This window comes from Hoplias malabaricus, chromosome 6 (genome assembly GCF_029633855.1).
Source record: "Hoplias malabaricus isolate fHopMal1 chromosome 6, fHopMal1.hap1, whole genome shotgun sequence".
In the NCBI taxonomy this organism is placed as follows: domain Eukaryota; kingdom Metazoa; phylum Chordata; class Actinopteri; order Characiformes; family Erythrinidae; genus Hoplias; species Hoplias malabaricus.
Genome location: NC_089805.1, coordinates 20,515,496 through 20,542,627, shown reverse-complemented (window position 1 = coordinate 20,542,627; position 27,132 = coordinate 20,515,496). Strand labels below are relative to the sequence as shown.

Below are 27,132 nucleotides of genomic sequence, written 5' to 3'. Positions count from 1 at the left end.
TTTAAAAACACACACACACAAACACACACACACACACACGCACACACACACACACACACACACACACACACACAAAACACTTTTTCCTCCCTATCTCTGTCTGTCACATTTTGCCCTTTAACTATCATCCCCGTTATACTTCATATCTCACAGGCCTATCTAACATTTTGCTGCTGGCTCTGTGTGTGTGTGTGGGGGGGGTGTTTGTGTGGGTGTGTGTGTTTCTGTGTGTGTGTGTGTGTGTGTGTTTGTGTGTGTGTGTGTAGTGTGTGTTTGTGTGACTTTAAATGGCTGAGGGCTACTGAAAGGAACCTGGTGTGATTTCATCATTAAAATGACCACTGCATGTCTCTCTCTGGTTGGAGCTGTGCTCAGGGCAGTGTGATGGTCAGACGCTTTTACTGATCAACTCCTGAGGCTGAATTCCCACAGTGCTTTGAACACAAAGGTATGAAGTAGGGACATGTCTCTATTAAAGCAAAGCTTTGGTTAAAATCTAATTCACAGAGTTTCACCCCTAACCACAAATGTAGATAATCAATAAAATCATTAGCCTTCTAGGTGCTCTTCTAGGAAGGCTGCGCACTACATCTAAAGTTATTGCTGTGAGGGTTTGATTGCATTCAATCACAGAAACATTAATGAGGTCAGGTACTGAACTTACCGAATAATGTTGAAGAAGTATGTTCTGTCATTTCAGCTCATCTATAGTGTAGTATGACACTCCATCTCTCCAGAGGATCCCAGTCCATTGCTCCCCAGCCCTGGGCTTCTTTAGCTGTTGCATGGCACTGGGAATGGCCACCCCAAGCTCATGTGTGGTTGTTCCAGAGGGTCCCATTCTGTAGGCAATGCTGTTCTATAGAGATTGTAACTATGTGTGCCCAGTTGTACTCCTAGTGGAATCAAACATTAGAAGAGGTGTCTATTATGTTATCCCTGCATGGTGTGCTTAACTGGGGGTTATTCATTACACTTTGAGGGCAATAGCCTTATAAAGACTTCAGTGTGATTCAATTAACTCTCACACTAACAATATATCAGAAGCACACATTAGTGCTGTTAGCCCAGAAGATCATGTGCCCTTTAACAAGCAAAAATGTCCAATGAGATTTGGTGGCCCAGGGAAGGCACAATCCTAAAACATAGTTAAATGCCATTTAACTGGACATAGACAATGCAGTGGGTCACCGTCTTGATTTATGAACTCTGGTGATGAGGGCCTCTATAAGGGAAGATTCTATCTAGAGAAAAACAGCCCATGCTGACCTCTAGTGGCCTGATGTAAGAAGAGAATGTATTGCATCAGTGAGGTCAAAGGTGCAGCATCAGTCTTGGACATGCAAGGCCAAATTTAATATTAATATATTCAGTAAATATTCAATAAACAATAAATGGCCAAGGAATGGGTATATTTCGTTCAGCAACATGCAATGCGCTTTTCCCAGGAATTGTGCATTTTATGATAGAACATAAACAGTAGTCCACACTTGTACAACATGTTGGCCAAGGCAAAAAAAGTAATGTTCACATATGTATATATTTTTTATAATACTTTTCATTTAGTAATAATAAATTAGAGAAAGAAAGAAAAAAAACTATAGCTGCCTTTTACATTATCTTGATGTTTCATAACGGAAAACAAAGCCATAGTTCAAAATCACTTTACATCTGTACTGTATGTACAACAATCAGCCATAACATTATGACCACCTTGTATCTACACTCATTGTCCATTCTCTCAGCTCCACTGACCGCAGAGGAACACTTTGTAGTTCTACTATAGTCTGTCTGTTGCTCTGCATACTTTGTTAGCCCCGTCCATCCTCTTCAATGGTCACGACCCCCACAGGACAACCACAGAGCTGCAGTGACATTGATGTGGTGGTGGTGGTGTGCTGGTATAAGCGGATCAGACACAGCAGGGCTGCTGGGGTTGTTAAACCCAACGGTGTCACTGCTGGACTGAAGATAATCCACCAACCAAAAAATATTTAAGCAACAGCGTCCTGTGTCCACTGATGAAGGACTAGAACAGAGACTTTCAAATCCAGACTTACCTCCAGGTTTGAGGCCAGGATTTTAAAATGGCCTGTGGGTACAGCATTGCTAATAACCTGCCAGTGTCTTACTGTAAAATTCCAGCCTGGACCCTAGATCTAAAGTCTGATTTAAAAGGGGCTTTGTTTCAGAGGATGACCAACACAGACTGTGCAGCAACAGAAGAGCTATTCTCTCTATAGATTGTTAATTTATGTTATAATTTATATGCAATTTTTTAAATATATTTTGCAATGGAATTTGCTTTACATATGGACCAAATACTAACTCATGAATGATCAACTTTTTCAAGATTTAAAAATTAAAACTGACAAATTCTGTCCGTTTTCCATAAGTTTATATATATATATATATCTCCCTTGCACATTTGAAGCTCTGGTACAGTTATTGGATACTGTCAGTGGAAGGGGTGGTACATCATCAGAAGGGGAGCTAAATCTAAACGACTTGTTGACTCATTCATGAATCCCATGTTTATTTGGAACTAGAAAAATCGACAACAAAAAAAATGTAACTGTGTTTGTGGATAGTCCAGAAACCCAAATGAATGTGAAAATGCATTGAAAGGTGAAGTTTTTATAATATATCCCATTAAGGCAGTTGATTTCATTTCTGTCATCAAAAGGCATGAGCATTTTCATTATTTTGAATAACTGTGCGTTATTTATGTTGTATATATATTTAGTCTTACACCAGAGAAGCTCTCCAGGGAAAACCATCTGTCTGATCTGGTTAAAAATGTCCACCCCGAATAGATCCCAGGCAGTGGAAAAGTGCCATAAGCAGTTTACAGCAAGTGTACACTAGCAGATAGCAGATACCCATTTACATTTACATTTACAGCATTTAGCAGACTCTCTTATCCAGAGAGACTCACAAAAGTGCTTAGTGTTCAGACAGAATGTACATCCTAGTACTAATAGGTTTGAGTCCAAACTCCCCTTGAGCTCAGATGCTGCCAGAACAAGGGCCACTGCAGATACCTAGAAAGAACAAAACACATTGTGCATTACCCAGATTCTAGTAAGTGCTCAAACCTAGAAAGAAATGATTAAGCACAGTATAAGTGCAATACTGTATATTTCAATGTGAACTTAGATTAAGTGGGTTACAAAGAGATGGGCCTTCAGTCTGCATTTGAAGCCCACAAGAAAGTCCACTGTTTGGACAGCCAGTGGAAGTTCGTTCCATCATCTGATCACCAGGACTGAGAAGAGTCTTGACACTAGTTCTCCATGTGTCTTTAGGGATGACAGGTCAAGTCGAGCTGTACTTGAAGCTCGAAGGGCTTGAGGTGCAGTCTGACTCTTGACTATTACCATAAGGTAGGGAGGGGCAGGCACGTTCTTGGCTTGTAAGCAAGCATGAGAGTTTTAAACCTGATGTGGGCAGCTGCAGGAAGCCAGTGAAGAGAGAGCAGTGGGTGAATTTTGGAAAATTGAAGACAAGGTGTGCAGCTGCATTCTGGAACAGCTGAAGGATTTCATGGACTGCAGAGGACGACCAGCCAGGAGTGAGTTGCAGTAGTCATGAAAAGAAAGTGGACTAGCACCTGGGCAGCCTCCTCAGAGTCAGGTTTGCGATGTGGGTTGCAAATCACACTGCATAACAATCAATAAGTTCTCAAATGTGATAGTAAGGTAAGGACTGGCCTTTCCAGCAGCTCAGTCTTGCTAGATTTGAGTTTCAGTTGGTGAACTGTCGTCCAAGAAGCAATGTCAGGCAGGCATGCCGAGATGAGACTAGAAACCTAAGTGTTAGATGGTAATAAACTGCACTTTTTGGTAAACCCCATGAGTGTCCAAAATCATTTTACATTCCTGAATTAAATTCCCTAAAATGGTGCACTGAGTATAATGCAAGGAATAGTCAGTAGTGCGCCATTTCGGACACTACAGGCCTTTACATAGATGGACTGCAGAGGCAACACTAGACCAGCCTGGGTGCCTTGTGGGAAAAATACAGTGTGGAGGTGATGGCTTCTATGAGGGATTGTGTTGCCACCAATGCCACATATATGAACATATATGGAAGGCTTACTTTAGGCCAGAGACCATGTTTGGAAATTACACTATGCTTCCTTCCAAGCCCTGGCTTTAGTGGCGGAGCTAACAACAAGGTTAGCATGCTCCTGTGGTATGACGAAACAATTTTGGTGGCTCTAGCAGCATTACAGAGGGGTGAGCAATTGAAACGAAAATGCGGGAGAAGGGACTAAGTAAACAAGTAGGCTAGTGTGTGTTTGTGTGTGTCTGATGAGCACAGCTGAACATGAGCTGCTAAGCTGTGGCTCCAGGCAACAGTTGAAGGGGCAGGTGGAGGGAGGTAGAGACTAATTGCATATTTATAGAGCAGTGTGTACTGAAAAAAAAGGTGAAGGTGGGAGATCTTAATGATGGCATTTTCTGTTTTATTGTTAAAATTTGTTGACTTTTAAAAATTTAAAATATTGAAAAGATAGTATAAAAGCATAATAAATAAAAATAATAAACATGTATTGTATTGTAATATATAAAAATAATAAATGTGCTATAAAGTTTACATAGGCCTCATTTAATTTTATTCTCAGTATGTTAAATTTTGCAAATGAAATGTATATTTTAATAATAACTATTTCTTTGTACATGATGTTTTATTTTAAAGTGATTCCTTAAGGGTAAGATAATGACTTTATTTAGAACAATTTGTATGCTTACATTGTGTTTTGCATGTTGAAATGATTCTTCAGTATTTGATAAAAAAACTGTAAATATATCGTCACTGTCCAATTAAAAACATATATCTCCATTTTTGTGGATTTTTATTAAATAACCTTCTTTCTTTCTTCTGTAAAGTTAATATCTTGGAAGATACTTTTTTTATTGGACAGTGATGGTATATAAAATGCATTTTCAGAAAGGTTCTAGATTAAAGCATATACAACACATTCTCCATTAAAGAAAAACTATTTTACTATGCAAACAACAATCATAAGCAACCAAATTATACTAGAAATCATGGTTCCAATCATGTCCCTTAAAGAACCCAATGAAGCCATATCCTCTTTTTTTCCTTAAGTTTACAAAGATCTGGGGCTGGATGGATAGTTTCAGCACTATCCATCCATCCATCCATTTTCCACTGTTTGTCTGGGTCTGGGTCGTGGGGGAAGCAGTCAGAGTAAAGAAAACCAGTCCTTCCTCTTACTAGCCACTTCTTCCAGCATTTCCAGGTGGATACAGAGGCATTCCCAGCTCATCAGAGACATATGACCATCATTTATAGTGGCCAAATGTTTGTATAAGGATGTGTATAAAGTGTTTGCAGTTTTGTAGTCTTTAACGCAGGACTGTGGGAGATAACTTGTCCTGTCTATAGCTAATCTGTGAGATAGATTACACTAGGTCTGGGCAATTTTCAGGATTAATTTGGTTAATTCAAATTAATGTTTGTACATGTCTGTACATTTAAAGATTGTACATGTTTACATACCTTTTTACTGTTGACTCACACATAATGAATGAAAACACGTCTTAACTGGATAATTGCTGCCTCCCACAGACCTACACACTGATCCCAGTCATGTACAGTAAAAAGGTTTAAGAAGACAGGCAGCATTTCGATGAGGAGTTTATTAGCACTTTGGAACCGGGAGAGTTGCCTGCGCCATGCAAAACAAATTCATCTTTATCACCTGTTTGCTCATCATTAGAGTTTCCAAACTAGAAAAATTGGGCTTTCCATCAAGGCCTAATTTGTAATGGTCACGTGCTGGTTTAATATCTAAATCTAAAGCACAAATTTGTAAAACTGGCTTAGAGAAAGCACACCAGAATCAACACAGCACAGAGAACAGAGAAAGAGAGAATGAAACATTAGCACACAAATTACAAACTATGAATTATTTATTTATAACTGAAGGAGTTTTTCACTTGCTGTTCCAGTAAAATTACTATTTAAACCCAGAGTCATGTTACTCTGTGGAATTACAAGGTTTTGCCATCTGATTAATTCGCTATGAAACAAAAACATAGACATAGAACATAGACTATGCATAATTTGTGGTATGAGCACATCTCCCTGGTGTGAAATGTGTGTATGTTATGTGTAATAGTGGACAGAAATTGTGATAAGTTCCACTGAGTCAGCATTTCATAAATCATTCAGGGACACTGCCAATAAACAATCATCAATACTTGATAAGCGATACAAACATCAAATAATGTGGTGTATTAAATCTTTTACTTAATTAAAATGCAAAAATTAAGCTTGCCATTTACCATTGTTAAGTGGAAATAGTTATTTTTTTCTTTTAAAATGTTTATCAGTCCTTTGAAAGAAAATGTAAAAGTAAATATTATTTGCAAAATTTGATATTTGTTATAGATTGTATAGTGCTTTTAATATTCTTACCTTTACAGTCAAGCTGAATTAAAATGTGAATTTTAAATTTTTCTGTTGTAAGAACTACAAAATCTAATCCATAATCATTTATAAATTTGAAAGAAACTGAGGTTTTATTTTTTTGCAATATCTCCTAGCCCTAGATTACACCTCACTGCTGCAGGCCTCTTACAAGTCTGAAATGCAAATAATGTGCTAAATCATTATCGGTGGTTGGGAAAGGCCATTGAGATGAGAACTTAGTTAAGTATGTCTTACCTGCGGCACTGATCTGTAACATCATTTTGGTAATTTTACCATTAAATTAATTTCAGTTTAGGTTGTATCTTCCTCTCCCTCTCTCTTTCTCTCTCTCTTTCCCCTGCCCCCACCTCTTCCTTTTATAAAACCCTGTTTCTCATCTTCTATCTCCTTGGCCTGATTTCTGCTGGATGTCATCAGGAGAGGCGGGAACAGCAAAATCTTTGAAACTTTGGCAGAGCTGGTAGTCTTCATTAAACTGAACTGGGGAGAGGTAATTGGAAAGCACAAACAGGACCTCGTATCAACAGATCTTTGAATAGCAAAGTAGCACAAGTGTCAGCGGAGACTGCTCCGATATAAAACCCACACCAAAACTAAGCTCTGTAAAGAGATAGGCTTAACTACTTACCTGAACTCACCTAAGGTAGCTAAAAAAGCAGTGGCTATTAAAGCTGACCAATGACTATTCAGACAGGCAGCTAAAAATATTCAGCACTCCTAATATGAGTAGGATAGATTTCTGCAGTCTGAACACACTAAAAAGGGTGGAGGAACAAATACCCTGTCCCAATTTTTGCCTTAAGCTTTAAGTCCTTCCTTAAAGTGTGCACTTTGATGATATTTTATGATGTTGACTAAGGGTGAGCAAAAGGGGAGCGAGTATTCTAGATTTCAAGTGTTCACGGTGTTGCAGAGCTAAGAGTAGAATTGATACTCACTTCTCCTTGCACACCTTTAGCTGTGTACAATAATATATATATATATATATATATATATATATATATATATATATATATATATATATATATATATATATATATATATATATATATATAAAAGAAATTAAGAAGGAAATAATACAATGTAATGATGTGGAAATGGTAAAATGACCCTTGAATTTCAGAAATAAAGACAGGGAGGGGTTCACCACTCTGTGAAAGACTGTGCAGTAAAATAGTGTAAAAATTCAAGAATAATGTTTCTCAACTTTAAATACCAAATAAACTGAGGATTTCATCATGTGTTGCACATAATATTATTAAAAGTTTTGGAGAATCCAGAGAAATCTCTATATGTAAAGGACAACGCCCAAAATCAGTACTGACTGGTTGTGATCATTAGTCTCTCAGATAGCACTGAATTAAAAACAGATATTTCTGAAAGGGAAATCACTGCATGGACATAGAAACTCTTCCCAAAACCACTGTCTGTAAACACAGTTGTGGCTCTATCCATAAACACATGTTAAACTCACAAATGTTAAGAGGAAAATAAACAGGATCCAAAAATACCACCACTTTCTCTGGGCCCAAGCTCATTTAAGATGATGGGTGAAGTGGTGCTGTGATCTGACATAACAAAATTTAAAATTCTATTTGGAAATCATGGATGGCATGTCCTCTGGGCCAAAGAATAGAGTGTCCATCCGGCTTGTAAGTGCACAGTTCAAAAACCAGCATCCGTGATGGTGTATGTGTTGGGGGGCATTAGTGCACATTGCATGGGCGACCTGAACATCTGTGAAGCCACCGTTAATGCCAAACAATATATACAGGTTTTGGAGGAACATGCTGCCATCTAGACAATGTCTTTTTCAAAAAAGGCCCTGTTTATTTCAGTAGAATGAAGCCAATCTACATTGTGCATGGATCACAACAGTATGGCTCCTTAACAATGAGTCCAGGAGCTAAATTAATCCAGACCTGTCACCCACTGAAAACAACTGGTGCATTATGAAATGAAAAATACTTTAACAGACCCCAAACTTTTAAGCAGCTAAAATAATATAACAAGCAAAAACAGGAAAACATTTCACTTTCAAAACTCTTCAGTTCCCAAACACTTACAAAGTGTTGTTAAATGGAGATGTGATGTGAACACTATAGTAAATATGCCCCCATCCTGATTTTTAAAATGGTTAATGTGTGACATGTGATGTGTGCCATATAACGGCTTACGCTTTCTATGCGCCCAAGAACTGTGTACAGTGTTAGGGCACACATCACACACAAAAACAGCGGAGGAAGCAAGGTACCATAGTCAATGGCTAGTTCCTAGTAATATCAACTTATGGACTGTGGATAGTGACTAGTAAATATCCACAAAGAAAATGTGACTATAGGCTAGCAAATGGCAATATCACCCAAGTGACTGTGGCTAACAGCTGCTAAAAGGACTGTGGCAAGTGGCCAGTGGATCATAAAATTGGCTAAGGGACTGTGATTAGCAGCTAGCAATTTTGACCAAGAGAACTAATCTCCATTGCTACCTAGCTACATACTCACACCACTGTTGTCTGTGATGTTTTGTACTCTATATATTACTTCTTTTTTCTTATGTTTTAGCTGATGTTGGGTTCTTAAAAAGCACTAAATAAATTAAATGTATTAATAATAAGTACATTACTGGATTTTACCCATTGTTGTTAGCTAAAACAGTGGAGATGGTGACTGGATTCGTGGTGACCTTATTTCACGACAGTGCTGTAAATGTGAATTACACTCTGCAACTGTAGATGGAGCCCAGGAGTAAAAACTACCAAATCCTACCTAGTATTCCATTGATATTCAAATAATAAAATAACGGGTGCTATGATATAGTTTTCCCATCATTTTACTTCAGTAACTTATAAATAAGTCAATTTTAAACCAGATGTTGGAACATTGTTGTGTGGGTTTGATCGCATTCAGCCACAAAGATAATAATGAGGTCTCGATGGAAGATTGATCACACAAGTCCAACTCATTCCAAATGTATGAAATGAAGCTTGGTCAATCCAGAAGACATGGCTGAACAGCTGTAAAGCCCAAACCTACCCATCTAGTTGACGCTTGGCATTGAGCATGGTGACATTAAACTCATGTGCATAGATTTAAAGCTAGGCCGTTTGATACTTTGTAATGAATGGCTTCAAATGGCATTAAGTCGGATACAATCTAGGGCTGTTATATTTCATCAGAGTAACCCATGATTACTTTTTTTTTTTGCTTTCTTTTTTTCATTAACTTGCGTGTCTCTCTCTTCTCTCAGATACGGCAGTATCCAGTCATGCTGTCACCTGCATACTGCAAGCTTGCATTACCCCTGGGTCAAACAATCTCACACTTACCTGCATACTAACTGTTCCATTCCAGATAGCTCTCATATCTCATATTTCCTGTAATTCTCCCAGGATTCTCACTCCCTCACACTTTCTCAAACACACACACACTGAGCACACCTGCTTATCTGAAGCAAGTGCTACACAAGCTGGAATATTACATCAGATGAGAGACTGCGAAGTCATCACAAATCCCACTGTAGGTCATGCTCATAAAGTAGTGCCACTGAATCAAACCGCTACAGCAAGAGCACACAAAGCAGCTGTGTTTTAAACTCACTGAGCAGTCTTCAGACTGCAGTTTTTCTATATGATTCATGAGGGCCTTTTCAAATATAGGTTAAGGGAATTCTGAAATTTGCTCATTTAGTTTTGCACTGGTGCTACCAGAGTAATGTAACCAACAAGTATTGGAGGCTTAGTTATTAACATTGCGCACACTGCACACTTAAAACTTTTTTAACATTTCCCAGGTATGGATTAAGCCTAGTCTTGTTAAGCCTTTCAATGGAAAATCAACTTACCATATTTTCAAAAAGTGGATAATTCCATGATGTTATCTGTCAGGGAAATAGACTGGACTTGAACAACTACACTGATCAGCCAAAGTAGTAAAATGACCTTGTTTCTACACTAATTTTATCAGCTCCAGAATCACTGGGCGCAAGGTGGGAACACACTCTGGAGTGGGCGTTGGTGCTTCACAGGGCGACACACACTCACACATTCACACCTATGGACACTTGAGTCATCAATCCACCTACTGACATGTGTTCTTGGGCCGTGGGAGGAAACCCAAGTACCTGGAGGAAACCCACACGGACATGGGGAGAACACACCAAGCTCCTCAGACAATCACCTGGAGTGGGACTCAAACCCAGAACCTCCATGTCCCTGGAGCCATGTGACTGCGACACTACCTGCTGCGCCACTGTGCCGCCGGAAATACAGAATATGTACCACAGAACTGATAGAATTAGCATACATTTTAAACATATCAATAGCTCACAGCAGAGGTACTCACCCACCAGAGATTAATTGTAACAATTTTTTAACAGAATTTCATGGAATTCATGGAGTGCTACCATTCACTGAAAATATTTTCTCCTCATTAGTAGTTGGCTGTTTAACCATGTTTGGAATAAGGGTAGTAAATTTAACCATTTAAGGAGTATTTAAGGTGGAGTACGATAGGCAGGTCAAAATAACAGCTTTGTTGATTTCAGCTGGAGTGTTTAGGCCATGTCGTTGTCTATCAAGACAATTTTAGGCTAATGTACCTTTGGGCAGGCTATTTACCTGCAATAAATTTTGCTGTGGTTCTTGTTGTTGCTTCATTACAAGTGAATAAAGTGAAGTGACCCTTAAAGAAATGCATTCCAAGGGCCATTATCTGGAGATATTAACACTCATAAAATCCCTCTCAGGCAATCAAACTGTGGTACATAATCTGTGCTAATGCCTGCTGTACATTCACTCTTTATAATTTCTCGCACTCACTCACTCACTCACACACAGACACATGCATAAACTCATGGGGACAAAAAAAAAAAAAAAACAGCAGCCATTTATCATAATAAAAGTCTTTTTATTCTGTTCTGCTTGCAGCACAGCATAGTATTTTCTCCCATGATCGAGTGGCCCCAGCCCATGGCCCCCATGTGGCTCCCCCACAGAAAGGAGTATGGCACAAGGAACCTAACAGAGTAGGGGCACTGCCGTCCTGGCACAGTGGCATTAAAACAGAATTGGCTCTGCTCAGCTACATCACCATTGATTAATACAGAGCAGCATGGTGTGCGTGTGTGTATGTGTCTGTGTGTATTTGTGTGTTTGTGTGCATGTGTGTATTTGTGTGTAGCTGACCACAAATGCCACACACAAACACTTGCACGCACACAAGCAGCACATTCAAAGCCACGTCCAAGTGCGGCACACTGCATAATGCAAAGCTTGTGGCTTGGCCATTTGCAAACATTTGTAGGTCACGGCCCCACTCCCCACTTTGGAGCCCAATAAAAACCTAATGTGGGGCCTTTTACGTTTATCCTATCCTAACATTCCCTCCCACCACCACAGCCTGGAACTCGTACTACAGTGACACGGTCATCTGGACACACACACACACACTTCAATCACGGCATTGGTTGGAACTGGAATTCATAGTGGTTGATGGATGGCCGCGTGACTCAAAACACAGTAGGACACTGGTCTCTGATAGCAGTGGGTGTGAGACAAGAGAGGACAGAGACAAAGAGACAAAAAGACCAATTCATACAGAATAAAATATATGTATATATAGTAAGATTCATATATATATATATATATATATATATATAAACTTTCTTTAAATTTATATTTTTTTATATATATGCTGCTATTTAGATAACAGACTTATCCACCACATAGTAAAAAAGTAGACACTATCAACACAAAGAGACAAATAGAGAAAGATAGGCCATTTATATAGAAATTATATATATATATTAAAAAAAAAATCAAACTGATCTGTGGTGGGGTTAACTAATCTGGTGAGAATTTGTCCATCTGTAGTGTTTCGCACAATCTTAAATCTTAAATTCATAAAATAAAGCATTTTAGCATTATCTCAGATTTATCCCAGATATCTCCTAGTAGCTAAATGTTCTCTGAACTGATATGTATAGAACATGGAATGAAAAGGAAAACCGCATCTCATTTCTCGCAGGTTATTATTATGTAGTATATTGTAATCGTTACGTCTGGTAATAATAGAAATGAGTGAAAAAACAAATACGTTTTTGTCTTCAGCTAGACTGTTTTGCTGAACAGCTATTTCTCTATTGCTATCTAAACTTCACAAACACATATATGAGGTACATCTATATATAAAGTAATCCAGACAAGTATTGCACAACAATCAAAACTGGAATCAAAGGATGTATATATTAAGCCGCCCAATGCCGAAATTTAATGTCAAGATAAACGATGCACACTAGGAGCATGTGCAGGAGCCATGGCAGCAAAGTTTGTGACTGAGTCTGGCTTTTATTTTGAAGACCTTTTCATAAAAGTCATGTTTCTGCCCTTGATTTGAATCACAGTTGTCAGAGGTTTTAGCGCACGGTATCTTGACATTAGTGTTCAGCCCAAAGACAGCTATATACATATACTCTGATTAATTAGTACTACTTTTTTGAAAAGCTCAGCATACAACAGGTAAGCTTAATATGGCTCAGATGCAGTCACAAGCACACAAAGAAACTAAATTAGCCCGTTGGTATGCACTCAGAACTGGGTCAAATTTGTAATGAAATTAATCTGGAATTTTATCAAAGTAGGTATCATTTTAGAAAGAGAAATCAAATAATCAAAAATCAGAAAATAAAGGCTGAAATGTTAGGTAAAAAAAATAATAAAAAAACAACATCAAAACAAAAAAGTGCAGAACCTACTCTTTTAACATCTGAAATTTTAAATACATATTTGACTCAGCCCTGACACCAACATGCGTTTGCCCTTAGCGGTATTCACAGTCAGTCTTAGCAATCGCTTCAAATGCTAGCACTAGATAAATGGTAAAAGCTAAACCAAACAAGTGAGAAAGGTCTTCCAAGGTCCTGATCATCAGTCACAGCTTTTTGTTTTCTTTTTTTTCAGTTTTTTTTTTGTTCTTTCTTCCCTTGACAGAATGGCTTTACCATCACACAAATAGAAATCTGTTCATAAACCTGTCCATTTTACATGTTTTTTCTTGCTGTGACAAGTATGAACTAGACACGTATGGATATCAAATCAACTAAAGTCAAATCAGTAAAGTGACAGAGCAGAGCAGTTAGTAAAAAAGGTGTAAAAACACAGTGCTAAACTGTAAACAGTGCTCTCCTGCTTATCGCTCTCAGGAATAATGGCATGTCTCATATCTAACCTTGACATCTGATTGAGGGTACAGTGCTGCAATTATGGCTAGCTCTGTTGTCTATGCTCTAAGACGTCCAGAACCAGATGTTGACTCGAAGACTTTCTCTCCGATACACTATCGTCTTGAAAGTGTCTTCCTGGTTGCAGCACACCATGTTGTCATGGCAACGTGTACATTCAGTCGTGAGGAGAAAGGCTGCCACTGACTCTTTAGGTAGTTGAAATGTCGCGTGTGCCCCCGCTGTAGTATCGCACAGTGCTTATGTTAATCAATACACCTGCTTGGAACTAGAATGCACAGACAGACACACACATCTTCACTATATATATGTTGGAATATATATAGTAAAATAATACATGACTATAAAATATATGCATTGAAATGCTTCATTGTAGATAATTATGTATTGCTCAAGGGAGGAGAATGAGATCTAATTATGATATGACTGTGCGTAAGCTCTACTTAAGGTTGGCACTCAGTCTCAATGAGCCAGTGTTAGATCAGTCAAGGTTGACTTACCCTGTTGTTAAGAATACAAACACACTGACCTACACGCACAGAATGCAAGATGGAAACCAACAAAGGGATAGGGGGTATATTCTGGGGGAAACTAAAAGTGATCTGCTACCATTTTTTTCCTTTTTTTTTTAAATGAATGCATCCCTTGAGATACAAATACACGCAACAATTATGTTGGGACTTGAAGCTCAAACAGCTGGATAAAACACGGTGTGAGGATTGATAAAAGGGTTCCTGCCTCTGAATTTTCCCTTGAGAAATCCATGGCTTCCGCCTGAGTCCGCAAGCACCACACAGCACTCAAAGAAACACCACATTCATCTAGAACATTCCACTCATCCACCTGTGTGCCCCAGAGAGCTGAGAGAATTGAAGCCAGTAGCATTTGAGCAACCCCCCCCCCCACCTATCATATAGAAGGCTTGTCAGCAAGGCAGTACCATTCTTCTGCAGTAAAAAAGGGAAAGTCACAATGTGTGCGTCGCCTTCAGAAGCACACCAGAGCCTTGTGCAAGAAATGAAGGAGGGCCCACCTCAACGTTACAAATCGTCTCCTCCTGGTTATTTGTTAGTGTCCCTCATCTGATGAACTGCATCACACCTCACTCTCCACACTGGAAAAGTGGGCAGATCCACGACGAGAGCACAGACTCTTGGTTTTGAGGGGAAGATGTGGGGATTGGTACCTCTGCGGCTGGGGTACCGAACGCAGTCTCTGGTATTGGAGCTTGGCACTGGACGAGGATATGGAGGAAGGCTGTGGGGCACCTGGTGTTGAGGAAATAGCTGATGGGGATGAGACAGAGGAGGAGGAGGCAGGTGGAGGTACATGAATTGGATGGGAGGATGATGCAGGAGGCGCAGGGAGAGCAGGAACCATGGGGGACGGCAAGGATGATGGTAAAGTCTGAGGAGGTGAAGACTGCTCTCGGGACCTTTCAGACCGCTGCAATCTCGTACTGTTGAGGTTAGACTGACTTCCGGATTTGGCTAGGCTTTGAGCCCGGTCCGGTTTGGACGATTGCCTTTTGGCCCGGGTGGTGCTGCTGAAACTTTGGCAGTGAGGCACCAGCTCCTCTTGGCTCCTGGAGGTCACCCGATTCCACTTTGAGTGGTGGGGTGACTGGCAGGGACAGGCAGTATGGCCTCGACTCTTGTCTTGGGATCGACTTTTGGACTTCTTCTCAGTCTTCACGGGTAGTTTGTCCACCGACCAGTATCTTCGTGGAGGTGGAGGAGTCAAAGGTGGTGGCGGCCACTGATTTGATCCTAAACCTCCAGATCCCCATCCCGATCCCCCTCCCAAAACCCAGCTGCTCTCGCCACCGCCCAATCCCACAAAGAAGTCATCCCTACTGTTGATGCTGCCGCCTCTTTCTCTTGCTGGGTATGTGCCAAAAAACCAACCTCCACCCCCAATCCCTCCAACAGCCCTTCCTTCGTGCCCCTCCCAGTATCTCTCAAACTTACCAAACTCCCCTGAAGAACCTTCATCATCTGTGTAGATTTCAACAGTTTTGTCTCGCTCCCTTTCAGACTCAGACTCCATTCCTCTGCTTTCTCTTCTTCTCACTCGTTCCTCTGTTTTTTCTCTCTCCTCTTCTGATTCCCCTTCGTCCTCTGATTCCCACTCGTGGAATGCCAGACCTTCTCTTGAACGAGACTTACCTCTTCCGTTTTTCCCCAACAGGGGTCTGCTCTCGCCTCCTTTTCCACATTCCTCTCTTTCAGACCCAAAAGACCGTCTTCGCTTATAGTTTAGAGGAAGCAGGGGCAGGAACGATGATGGAGACTCTGAATTTGGGTTTCCGGTAGCCCAAAACTTCACAGATGTTGGGTGCTTACTTGAAGTGGGATAACGCTTACTGCTAGACCTTGGCCTGGAATTGTGATAAGACTGAGGACTTCTATGGTGCTTTTCTCTACCTCGACCTCCTTCTTCATCATTACCCTCTTGATCATCTCTCTCCCTCCTGCCTCCCTCTCTTGATACGTCCCACTCATAACTCCGGTTAGAACTTTCACTCTTCTTCCGAAAAGAGCTACGTCTAACTGCTGGGTAGGATGGAGAAAATTCCTGTTCCATCCCTTTCTCAAATACTTCTTTCCTCTCTGCATCACCCTCCTCCTGTCCTGACCTCTTTTCCCTTTCCCTCCTTTTGGATTTCTCCTCCTTTTTCTTTTTCTTTTTCACTTTACGCCTCTTGCGTTCCCGCTCCCGCTCCCGCTCCTCCCTCTTTTTTTTCTTCCGGCCTTTCTTCCTCCTTTTCCGCTCTCTTTCCCTCTCTTTATGATGCCGCTTCTCTTCCTTGCCCTTCCCTCTGCCCCCACTTGCCCTCCTGACTCTCTCTTTCTCTCCCCAGGAGGCCCACCATTCTTGAAGTTGTGCCAACTGGCTTCCGGCTCTGTCTCTGATCTGTGCCTTTTCTGGGCGAGGTTTGCGAGGTGGTACAGGTGGAGGCGGAGGGCTGCAGGGCAGGGAGCGAGATGACATGCGCGAACGACTTTTTCTCCTGCCCAAAAGAAGGCTAGATTCTTCGGTAAGCTCATCTGTGTCATATTCCTCGTATGCATTCCTTGTACCAGCCCTATACCTGAAACTCTGTGATGATGAGTAAGAAGAGGTGGAGTAGGAAGGAGAGTTGGATCGCGAGACTGATACAGAAGAGGTGCTGGAAGAGGAGCTAGAGGTGCTAGAGGAACTGGATGTGTAGTGCACAGAAGGTGAGGGTGAAGGAGGGGTTTGAGTGGGTGAAGAGAGAGGTACAGGCACCGGAAGAGGCAAAGGAGGGGGACGACGGCCCCTGCGACCCATCCCATCTCTCAACCCATACCTGCCTCCACCTCTCCGCCCCAGTGGAAGGATATTTTCATACAGAGGTCCCCCAGAGCCTTTTCTTTTTGAGAGACTGCTTCTCCTCCAGATGGACTGTTGTGATGGAGAAGGATGAGGTAAAGCTGGGTTCATAGGTAAATGTCCTGGCGTTTGGTTTTTTGATGGCACCCGTGGGTTTCCAGAGGCCTTTATTCGATGTGTGTTTTTAGGAGTTTGGGAACTTACAGTTTGTGGCTCTGCAGAGACTCCTAGGCCCTCTGGATCAATTGGACCATAGTATCGCTTGTATTCATCCAGACCACTCTCACCCCCACCTACTACAGCCCAGTGTGGAGGTAGGCCCTGTGGAAATTGTGCAATATCTGTGATAATGCTAGCTTTTTCAGGGCCAGCTTTTGGACGTGTCCACCGATCTACCACAGCCAGTCGTCGATCGTGACGAGGTAAAAATGTGGTGCACGGCATGGGTGCTCCAAGAATCGGGCTATTGGAAGGCCCAAGGGCCATGCCTGAATGCCCAGCTGTTGACGGAGAACCCGGAAGAAGGGCATTGTACACTGGCTGTTGCTGCTGCTGGTGAAGTTTCTGTTGTTGCTGCTGCTGCTGTTGTGCCATGGCAATAGAAGGGTTGGCTACGGAGGTTGTAACCACATGAGGTGGAGGAGGAGGGGGCAGAGTGGAGACGTGATGATATTGCGGAAGTGTGCTTTGGGAACCTCCAGGGGCTGTTTCGTCTTCAAAACTGCAGCAACTGTACATTCCCTTTAAAAGATAAGAAGAGAAAGAAAATGAGCTGTGAAGCAAAGTATCAACCTGTCCTCTATGATGACACATACCAGTTCAGACACTTGGAGAAATGATTCAGTAAAACACTAGACTTAAAATATTAACATAAAAATGAACTTGTCAGTATGTTCAGCGCTTTGATGATGTAAGGCTGCAACCTCAAATAACACTATTTCAGAGGTAATGGCATAACTATAATGCCTTTCTACTACATGAGTATCTCATCTCTCATGACGGCCTTACATATTGCTCAGAAATATGGTGTTTCATTTTGTGACAATAATTTTTTTAGGTTATTGGTATTTGTATCATGTCTACCATTTCTGTATCTTCATCTGATAGGGAGAGAGAGGTAGTAGGTTCTCATGAAATCTCTTTTCATATTCTGTGAGAACACTAGGTGTCCTGTCACAACAATGACAGGAATTATGTGAATTTACTTGCATTGTTTACCCATTCTATAGATCTGAGGTTTGCCCATTAACACTATATGCCCAAGATAAATTTTATGTTCATTCTATTGCACATTAGCCAGTCAGAATAGCAATATTTTGTAGGCAATATATTATCCCAGAGCTGATGGCGATAAACACTTTTATTGACATTTTAAGACCATTTAATGCCACTGATGTAATGATAATTATAATAACTACTGGAATAGGAGTGCCTTTTTTGTATCTCAGTTCATTGTCCATTTTATCAGCTCAACCAGTCATTCAAAAGCACTTTGTAATTCTACAATTACTGACTATAGCTCTCACTCCTCTATGCTCATCTATGGCTAGTGGGTCTGATAAAAGGGACAATGAGTGGAGATACAAGGTAGGTGTTCCAAATCCAGTCATCGTTCTGTTTAATAGCATAATAATGCAACTACTTACCTTTAAAAAGCAATGAACTAGTTATTTTAGTATTAATCTTTAAGAATATTCAAACACAGGAATTTAAATAAAACCAAAGGTTAAATATCCTAAAATAATAAAACATAAATAAAATAAAGCCACAATTTTCAAACAAATCCAGATAATCATGAAAAAATGATATATTGTACTGTATGTGGATAATGTAATTATTGTGACTGGTCTGATAATACTTAAAAAATTACACATGTTTCTATACTGGCTCTCTATGACTAGGTAATTTTATGTCAAAATGGTTCTTCTCTTTAAAGGAGATTGTGGTTTATATGGTTCTACACAGAACATTCTAGAAAACGGGGTTCTGCTTTTGCAGTACGGCCTTTGTAAGAATGCATAGATGTATATACTGTGTAAATCTCTATGTTTCTTCTTTGCTAAATGTTATATATTATGTACTGTATTATATAGTGGTTGCTGTAAATAGTGTGTAGTAATAGTGTGTTACACTATGATACGTTTTTTGTGCAACAACAGAATCCATCATGTTCAACCATATACAGTTACTTCAGATATGTTGTTTAGGGGAAACAAATCGATCACTCAGTAACAATAGAACTACTGGAACAAAAGAAGAACCTTTACTGTTGCTGAATAGAACCATACATCACATTCTCCATTGATCTGAAGAGACATTTCACCAACTAAATGGTTCTATATATATTGCATAGATCTAAATTGAACCAGAACCCTGCACAAACCCACATTTGTAAGAATGTGACAAATGTAAGACTATAAAGCTGAACACATATGTTTACCCGACTGAAGGCCAGTAGGAAGTCAAGTCCTTTGGAGCGACCCAAACAGTGGCGGAGCTTCCAATAAACCAGATGTTCCCAGGCAAAGACGAGGAGGCTCAAACCCATGGCCACCAGGAGCATGTAGAAGACCCCCGCCATGTTGTCGATGTCCAGCTTAGAGCTCATCACCTCAATCTTATCATTATGGCAAATCCCAGAAAGCCAGAGTCGCTCGAGCATGTCAATTTCATCTGGAAGAGATGGAGGGATGGGCAAAGTGTGAGGAGATAAACAGGCTACTAAAGATAAGGAGAAATCGTAAAAAGGGGGGGTGTTGTATAGTGGGGGGGATTAAAATACTATGAGCTGGGAAAAGATGGGGAGCAGAGCAGGGAAATGAAAAGAATTAAAGGCCTTTTGTTGGGAAGCAGTGTCTCATTCACAGGAGAGGAGAAAAAAGGAGAATAGTTTGGAAGCTGTGGTGATTCCTGTCTGCTTTATGTTATTATTGAATTGTGACAAAGTGGCGACAAAAGGGGAGGAAAGAAAGAGGGAAGAGGGAAACATGAAAAAAGCAAGAAGCAGGAAATCCATGCAGTGCTGGAAGATGGATCGAGGGAGATAATAACAGCTTTGATGGAGGTTTGAAATGGGCTGGTTTCTAGCATCTTGTGAGAAGACAGGCTCAAAGTGGTTTGGAGATGAAAGCCTGGGACTAGATGGGCTTAGCAACCAACAATACCCATTAACACAGTTTTTCTTGTTTTATTTATTTATTTATTTTTTTAGAAAAAAAAAAGAAGTGTCACTATGAAGAATGTGAAGGCAAGGCAAGTGTGTTGGTCGAAAAACATGATATGCATTTAGATGGCTTTCTTCCCATGAAGGATTATTCCTTCCATAGTTGAAGAGAGAGAAAGACAATGGCAAATCCTTTTTTGTCTGAAAACAAAAGCTAACACCCATTACTGCATTTGGCCCCTTGTTAATTGTTAGTTTGTCAATTTATGTAAATCCGGCCCCTGAAACATGGCTTAGGCAATGGCATAGGTAATGGAAAATGTAATAATGCAAAGTGAAATCACGTCACATTTCATCACATTTATTAAAACAGGGAAAGTCTGCCCTAATGAGAATCCCCACTCAAAAACAGAACGTCAGAATTCAAAATCAAGTCTCTTTGACTAGTGCACCAGTGCTGGCTTGACCCTTCGGCTATTCATTAGTGCGTTCATTAATTTGGAGACTTCTCCCTAATTTCATTCATCACATTTCAATAAGCCTCTTCCAGCTCCCTTTCATATTCAGCGTTTTCAGCTTGACAAGAGGCTGGTCGTTCTCTTCCTCCTCATCAAAACAGCTTCAACAAAGCCAGGGAAAGAAGGGGAGGGAAATAAAGGAGAGAGAATGTGAAGGAGGTGAAAGCAAAAACAATGAGCACATCACACAACTTTTTATGTTCCCTTTTGTAAGGCTTGAAAATAAGAGGAAGGGTAATAGCTTCTTTTTTAATACTTTAGGGTTACGTGGCACAAACCAGCCCACCTCAAACTCTTACTGTATTTTCAATCATACACATAAGTTTAAAAAAATGAAGGAAGAAAAATTGACAGTTTATTTAGGCACTCTATCTGAAAACCCTTTTTAGCCAACTAACTACCTAACAGTTCAAAGTAGACTCTGATTCTGATCCAACAACTGTCCCCAGGTTCAGACTGTCCATTATATATGATCTTTTAATGTTGCAGCCCCTACCCTATGGAAATCCATTTATTCATTTACCCTTCCTGTCTATTAACAAAATCTACTCTCTCATAAATGAACACCTCCTTGCAGTCACTGTGGTGGTACCCTAAGGGGACATATTTAGTACCTTTAATTGGGGAATATAATTGTACCTAATTCTATATTAATTATAGATTTTGAAGTTGTGATGATTTCATACATACCAATTCTACAGGAAATATGTATATATTTGTCTTTTTTCCCCCTCCACCCTCTATGCTTCTCTGAAATGTAATAGGAAGAAAAGAACCTCTGTTGTTGCTACCCCAGGCTCAGCCCTGCAGAAACTGCACTTTACAAATTTGGAGAAAAAGAAACATTGATTTAATATGCAATAAACTAATGTTAGCTAACTTGCTACCAAGTCTCTGTCCTTGTTTCTCATTTCTCATCTGTATGGTGTACATTTTAGGACATCCTCAGACATCAACGTCAGTACTCAGGCATTGAACAGAACTGCATCATTCCTCGTATGAAAAGCCTTCAAGTCTTGGGAAAACCATAACTTATGTAATTAAACATCAGGCTTCAGAGCAAATGGCCTCAGACCAAACTCCCTCAGAAAAAAAGCTTCAGACCAAACTCCCTTGGAACAAAAGGCTTCAGACCAAACTCCCTCAGAAAAATAGACATCAGATGAAGCGGCCTCAGCACAAACTCCCTCAGACAAAACATCATCAGAAAAAAAGGCTTCATATCCAACAACAGTACCAATGTCCATGCCACTGACAACACAGCCTCTCGTTTTTATATTCAATATTGGACACACATTATGTAACACAAATTTAAAACCAATTGCATTAAAGCCTGCCTTATTATCACAAGTAAATACAGCCTACAGTAAAACATATGGGAGTAGATTTTAGTGTTTAATTTCAATGACCAATTCAAATATTAAACATTTTTTAATGTAGGACACAAAATTGTAAAAGCAAAGAGCAGTAACATGATATGTCTTAATGCAAATGGTTTTAAAATTTGCGTACTACAGTAACTATTGAGATTTTGAAGTTCAACACAGGACTTAAGGACGTGCACTTTGATAATTGTCCCTTACATTGGTGCCTGAAGACCCACTTAATTCACCATTCAGTTCATAAAACTGTGTTCAGACTTTCTTTAAATGAACAATAAAAATAAAACAAAAGTCTAGTCTTGAACTTGTTTTCTCTAGAGAAGGAATAAAAGTGGAAATCTTGTCATGAGCTCCCTTTTAACAATGTTGACATCGGAAATGCTAATGTGTGTCCAATGTTGAAAATGTTGAACGAGAGGCTTTGTTGTCAGAGGCATGGGTATTCTGAAGCCATTTTTAATTCTGTTGTTGGATATTCTGAAGCTTTTTTTCTGATGGTGTTTTGTCTGATGGAGTTTGGGCTGAGGGCATTTGGTCTGAAGCCTTTTGTTCTGAGAAATTTTGGGCTAAAGGCATTTGGTCTGAAGTTTTTATTCCGAGGGAGTTTGGGCTGAAGCATTTTTTCTGAGGGAGTTTGGTCTGAGTGTGTTTGGTCTGAAGCTTTTTTTTCTGAGGGAGTTTGGTCTGAGGCTGTTTACTCTGAAGCCTGATGTTTAATTACACGAGTTCTGAGACATGACGATGGTTTTCCTTAGACTTGAAGTCTTTTCATACAAGGAATGATGCTGTTCTGTTCAATGCCTGAGTACTGACGCTGAGGTCTGAGGATGTCCTAAAATGTACACCATACATTTTCTACATTTGTCAGCGCCAAGTAGCACTGCCATTCTGTCAAACACAAAATAATGTGCGTACCCACAGCAGAAGAGCTGGATTCACCAATTACAAGAGGTGTGTACTCTCTTTTGGACATGAAGTGTACATCTGATCCTGAGAGTTTAAACAGTTCTGAAAGTTATTCTGATGGTGCATCTTTAGACTTGTGTAGAATTGTACAGTAATTAATGACTGGTATAGTTGTCATTAATTATATTGTGTATATTATAATAAAACTGTGTTCTGCACAGCAGAAGGCGGTTCAAGTTCCACTTCCCAGGTCAGATTGAACTTCTTGCTTTTCCAAGAACTGTCCTTCGGCAAGATTTCTAATCCTACATCAGCCTTTCTACTGTAACATGGTTACAATTAGATTGCAACATGATTATAAGTCATTTGTTACATGGTTAGAATTCAGTTGTTACATGGTTATAATTCTTAATTCTTATTATATAAAGTTGGATAAAAGTGGATAAAAGTACCTGGCAAATAAATTCTGATTTTGGCACAAATAGCTGAGTCCTTTCTACTCTTCTGTCTCTTTGAAAAAAATGAGTTAGAAGGCAATTTTCCCCAAGCCTTGGATAGTTTCCAGTGGAGCTTCTGCAGTATCATGATGGACTTTACTTCATGATGGCTTAAGAGGGCACAAACCTTCAGGAAAATGCCTTAATCCTTTAATCCTCTGCCTATTACTTTTCCTCCAAACAGGAGCAGACTAAATAGCTGTATTCCTATCATTATCATCATTAGGGTTCCAGCCTGCTGGTGGGAGGCTAAACTGAAAGCAACAGCCCACCAAGAACACTGCTGTGCTCCTCTGATCTCGCCTTGTCAAACAGTCAGAAGCTCTCACTGGAGAGCTGCTAGATGAAAAGAGGCAAGGTGAAGCCAGTAATGGCAGTCTAACCCTTTCCTGTATAAACCTCGCTCTGAGCTTGTGATCTTATTTCGAGGTCATTCTCCACTCCAAATACCACACACAAAGGACCATTTTAGCTGCTGGACCTTTGCAGCTTGACCATGCTGTGTTAGACACAATCAGGTGATTTTAAAGAAACACTACATAATGTTTTTTAGATTATAAGTAAGTAAAATAAACATTTATTTATATATTACTTTCCTAAGACAGGCTACAAAGTGCTTCACAATCAATAAGATAAAAATTAATAACATAAAGTACAATAAAGCAAAAACCCACATAGAAACACACATAAACTAATATTAATAATTTAATTCAATAATTAAATATATAATAAATAAACTTTTCACTTATTTAAACTTGTCACTGCTGGACTGAGAACCAAAACTATCTAGCCAACAGCATCCTGTGTTCGCTGATGAAGAACTAGAGGAGAACCAACACAAACTGTGTCTCTGAGTTTACATGTACAAGGTGGACCAACAATGTAGGTGTGTCTAAAAGAATGGAGAGTGAGCGGACACAGTGTTATTAAATATCCAGATAAACAGACTGTCTATAGTTAGTAGTTTAAAGGCTAGAAAAAGCACCTATAGTCAGTAGAGCTGACAAAATGCACATTAAGTATAGAAACATGGAAGGTAATTTTTATGTTTTGTCTGATAAATATTTGTATTACATGTCATTTTTCAGGCACCTTCATACAAGCAGGAGAGAGAAATGTGGAAAGCGATGAAATATACACCATTACCCACAATATTCAGAGGACTATGGAGCAGTAAAATAGCCCCAGGTGGTTTACAAGATTACTTGCTTTCTGTTCATTTAACAGGTATTCTCATGAGATGGGGAAAAAATAGTAAACATTACAGAATATTTTGCTGATGCATTAGCTGTGTCTAAAAATACACTCCCTTGCTCATTCTAATAAACTTGAAGGCCTCCATGAGGCCTATTTTACATGGTGTCTAAGTTTAGAGTCAGGTCTTAATCGGCAACTACACAAACCTTAAGTAAAAAGACATGGGAAAGCAAAATAATACATAAATAAATAAATGTTTTTGAAGTGAAGACACTGCAAATATCATTTAAGCGTCAAACAAGCCACTGCTGAGTTATTGATGTTTGAGGGCAGCTAAGAAATACATTTTTTTATTCAAAAGCCTTAACAGTTTTTAATTAAAAATTCTGGGAGGCATTACATTAGATGTTAAAGCCACTGCAACACTAGAGAATGAACCCACTGTCTCTGGAGAACACAATTCCAATGCTCCAAAGCCCAAATGTTAGGAGGCTTTATAACCTGCACTTAAAAACTCGAGCAGCTCTGGTGTGTCTTATCCACTCGTACAAGCACAGCACACACTAACACACTACCATGTCAGTGTCACTGTAGCGCTGAGAATGAACTTCAATCAAAATCATACCAGCTCTGTGGTGGTCCTGGCCTTTGAAAAGCAGAGTGAAATGGGGATAAGAAAGTAGGCAGAGAAAAAGAAGGGCTACAGATGGAATAAATTGCTAAAGTGTATGGTCAGTGGACGTGACACAAAGGGACTGTGAGTGTAGATAAAATGTAGCTGTTCTTAATCCAGTGATCATTCAGTGTATAGAGTGATTTTGTGGCAGGCAAATAGTGTTGTGCAGGGTAATTTTAGGTCTCAGGCAGCACTGCACAACGTAGTGTGCTTTAATCATAATTGCAATATTGAGCCAGCGCAGAATGATATTATAAGAGGCCTCAATTTCAAGCCTTCCTTTTATGAGTGCACATTACAATCAAGCAGTTGTAGAAATAATTAATTTGTTGCTACTGAGCAAATTAGGACTTAATAAAACATTAAAAACATTTGTGTGAGCATTGTGACCCATCTCAGAGTTGCAAAATAAGTGTTCAGAGATTTTTCTGTTCAGCTGCTTTGAAATAGTCTGACAAATGTAACCTGAGATTTATCATATTGCATGCACCACCATAATATTATGATAATTAAGCAATAATACCTAAGAGGGAGTGTTATAAGGGGAGATACTGGCACTGGTGTGCTGGAGCTAAAGATCACTACGCCAATGCCAACATCTCACGTTATAACATTAGGGTTGCCAAAATTCTGAAATAGAAACATGGAACACGAAATCTGTTTGGGGGGTAGGGTGGTTAGGGTGGTTGGTGAGTACTGATGCCCAAGGTAAGAACTAGGACCCAGCACGTACTTATCAATTCTTTTTTTTACTCCAATCAATCAGATACTACATATTTTTTGAACTACAATCATATACAATTACATATACCACCGTATTTAAAAATGTGGACGGTACCTTAAAATGATGGGGGTATTTATGACGTGTGTCAAATTTCTGTTCTGTGTTTTTAAATGTTGGCTAAAATGATCACGTGCATTTAAGAGAGACACAGGGAGGGGGCGCCGTGGGAGCTCAATGACTGCTGTCACGGTCTGAAAACGGGTGGAAAAGCACAAGCCTAGTAGCCCACCACAATTGTAAATTTAGCGCTGAGTTTGGGTTAAAAGAGAAAGGAATTAGGCTGTAAACAGACATAATTCTCAAAAAATCCTTCACTTGACTTTGTGCTCACAGGTATATGGCTGTAAAACATTATATGGCCAACATTTTTTAAACCCCTTTGGGTCCACTGTGGACACAGCTTCCATAACCTCCTCCAAAACTTATAAAAAGAAAGGCCAGGCTCTGGAAAAGCTGCACATGAATTTGAGATCAGCTATGACAATGATAGCGTTCCTCAATCATATTACATCTAGTTTAGGCTTGTATCATATTACAAAGCTGAAGCGACTCAAATCTTTTTTTTTTTTTTTGCTTTAAAATGACTTAGATCTGATATTTTTTAGGGCTGTATGAACATTTAAAATTAGATTTTATCAAATCAGATTTGAATCCCTTTCATAGACGGTCTCAGATATCGGAATCATGAACATGTGACACGAATGTGAACCGTCAGATAGTTTTTCATGCGTATTTTTTCTATACTCATGTGTTCAAAAAAGAGTTTCAAAACAACAATGGAGGAGAGGCTCAAGCTGTGTCCCAAATAGTGCCATACATTTACATAGTACACTTTAGATAATAAAAGTAAAACTACTACACTGGGCACTAATTCAATAGGCAGATGTATAGTTTATAGCAGAATATACATGTACCCTACACTGTGCACTACATAGTTTGGGGGAG

General features: G+C 39.7%; 1 protein-coding gene across 1 annotated transcript in view; it reads right to left on the bottom strand.

Moving 5' to 3' along the window:
• Positions 1-11,377: 11,377 nt before the first annotated feature.
• Positions 11,378-27,132, bottom strand: part of grin2da (glutamate receptor, ionotropic, N-methyl D-aspartate 2D, a) — a 196,206-nt gene continuing 180,451 nt past the window's right edge. The window contains exons 13-14 of the mRNA XM_066675472.1: positions 19,505-19,737; positions 11,378-17,805 (exon numbers count right to left, since the gene is read on the bottom strand). Coding sequence (XP_066531569.1) covers positions 14,803-17,805; positions 19,505-19,737 — 3,236 coding nt within the window. The 3' untranslated portion in view covers positions 11,378-14,802. The remainder of the gene's footprint in view (positions 17,806-19,504; positions 19,738-27,132) is intronic.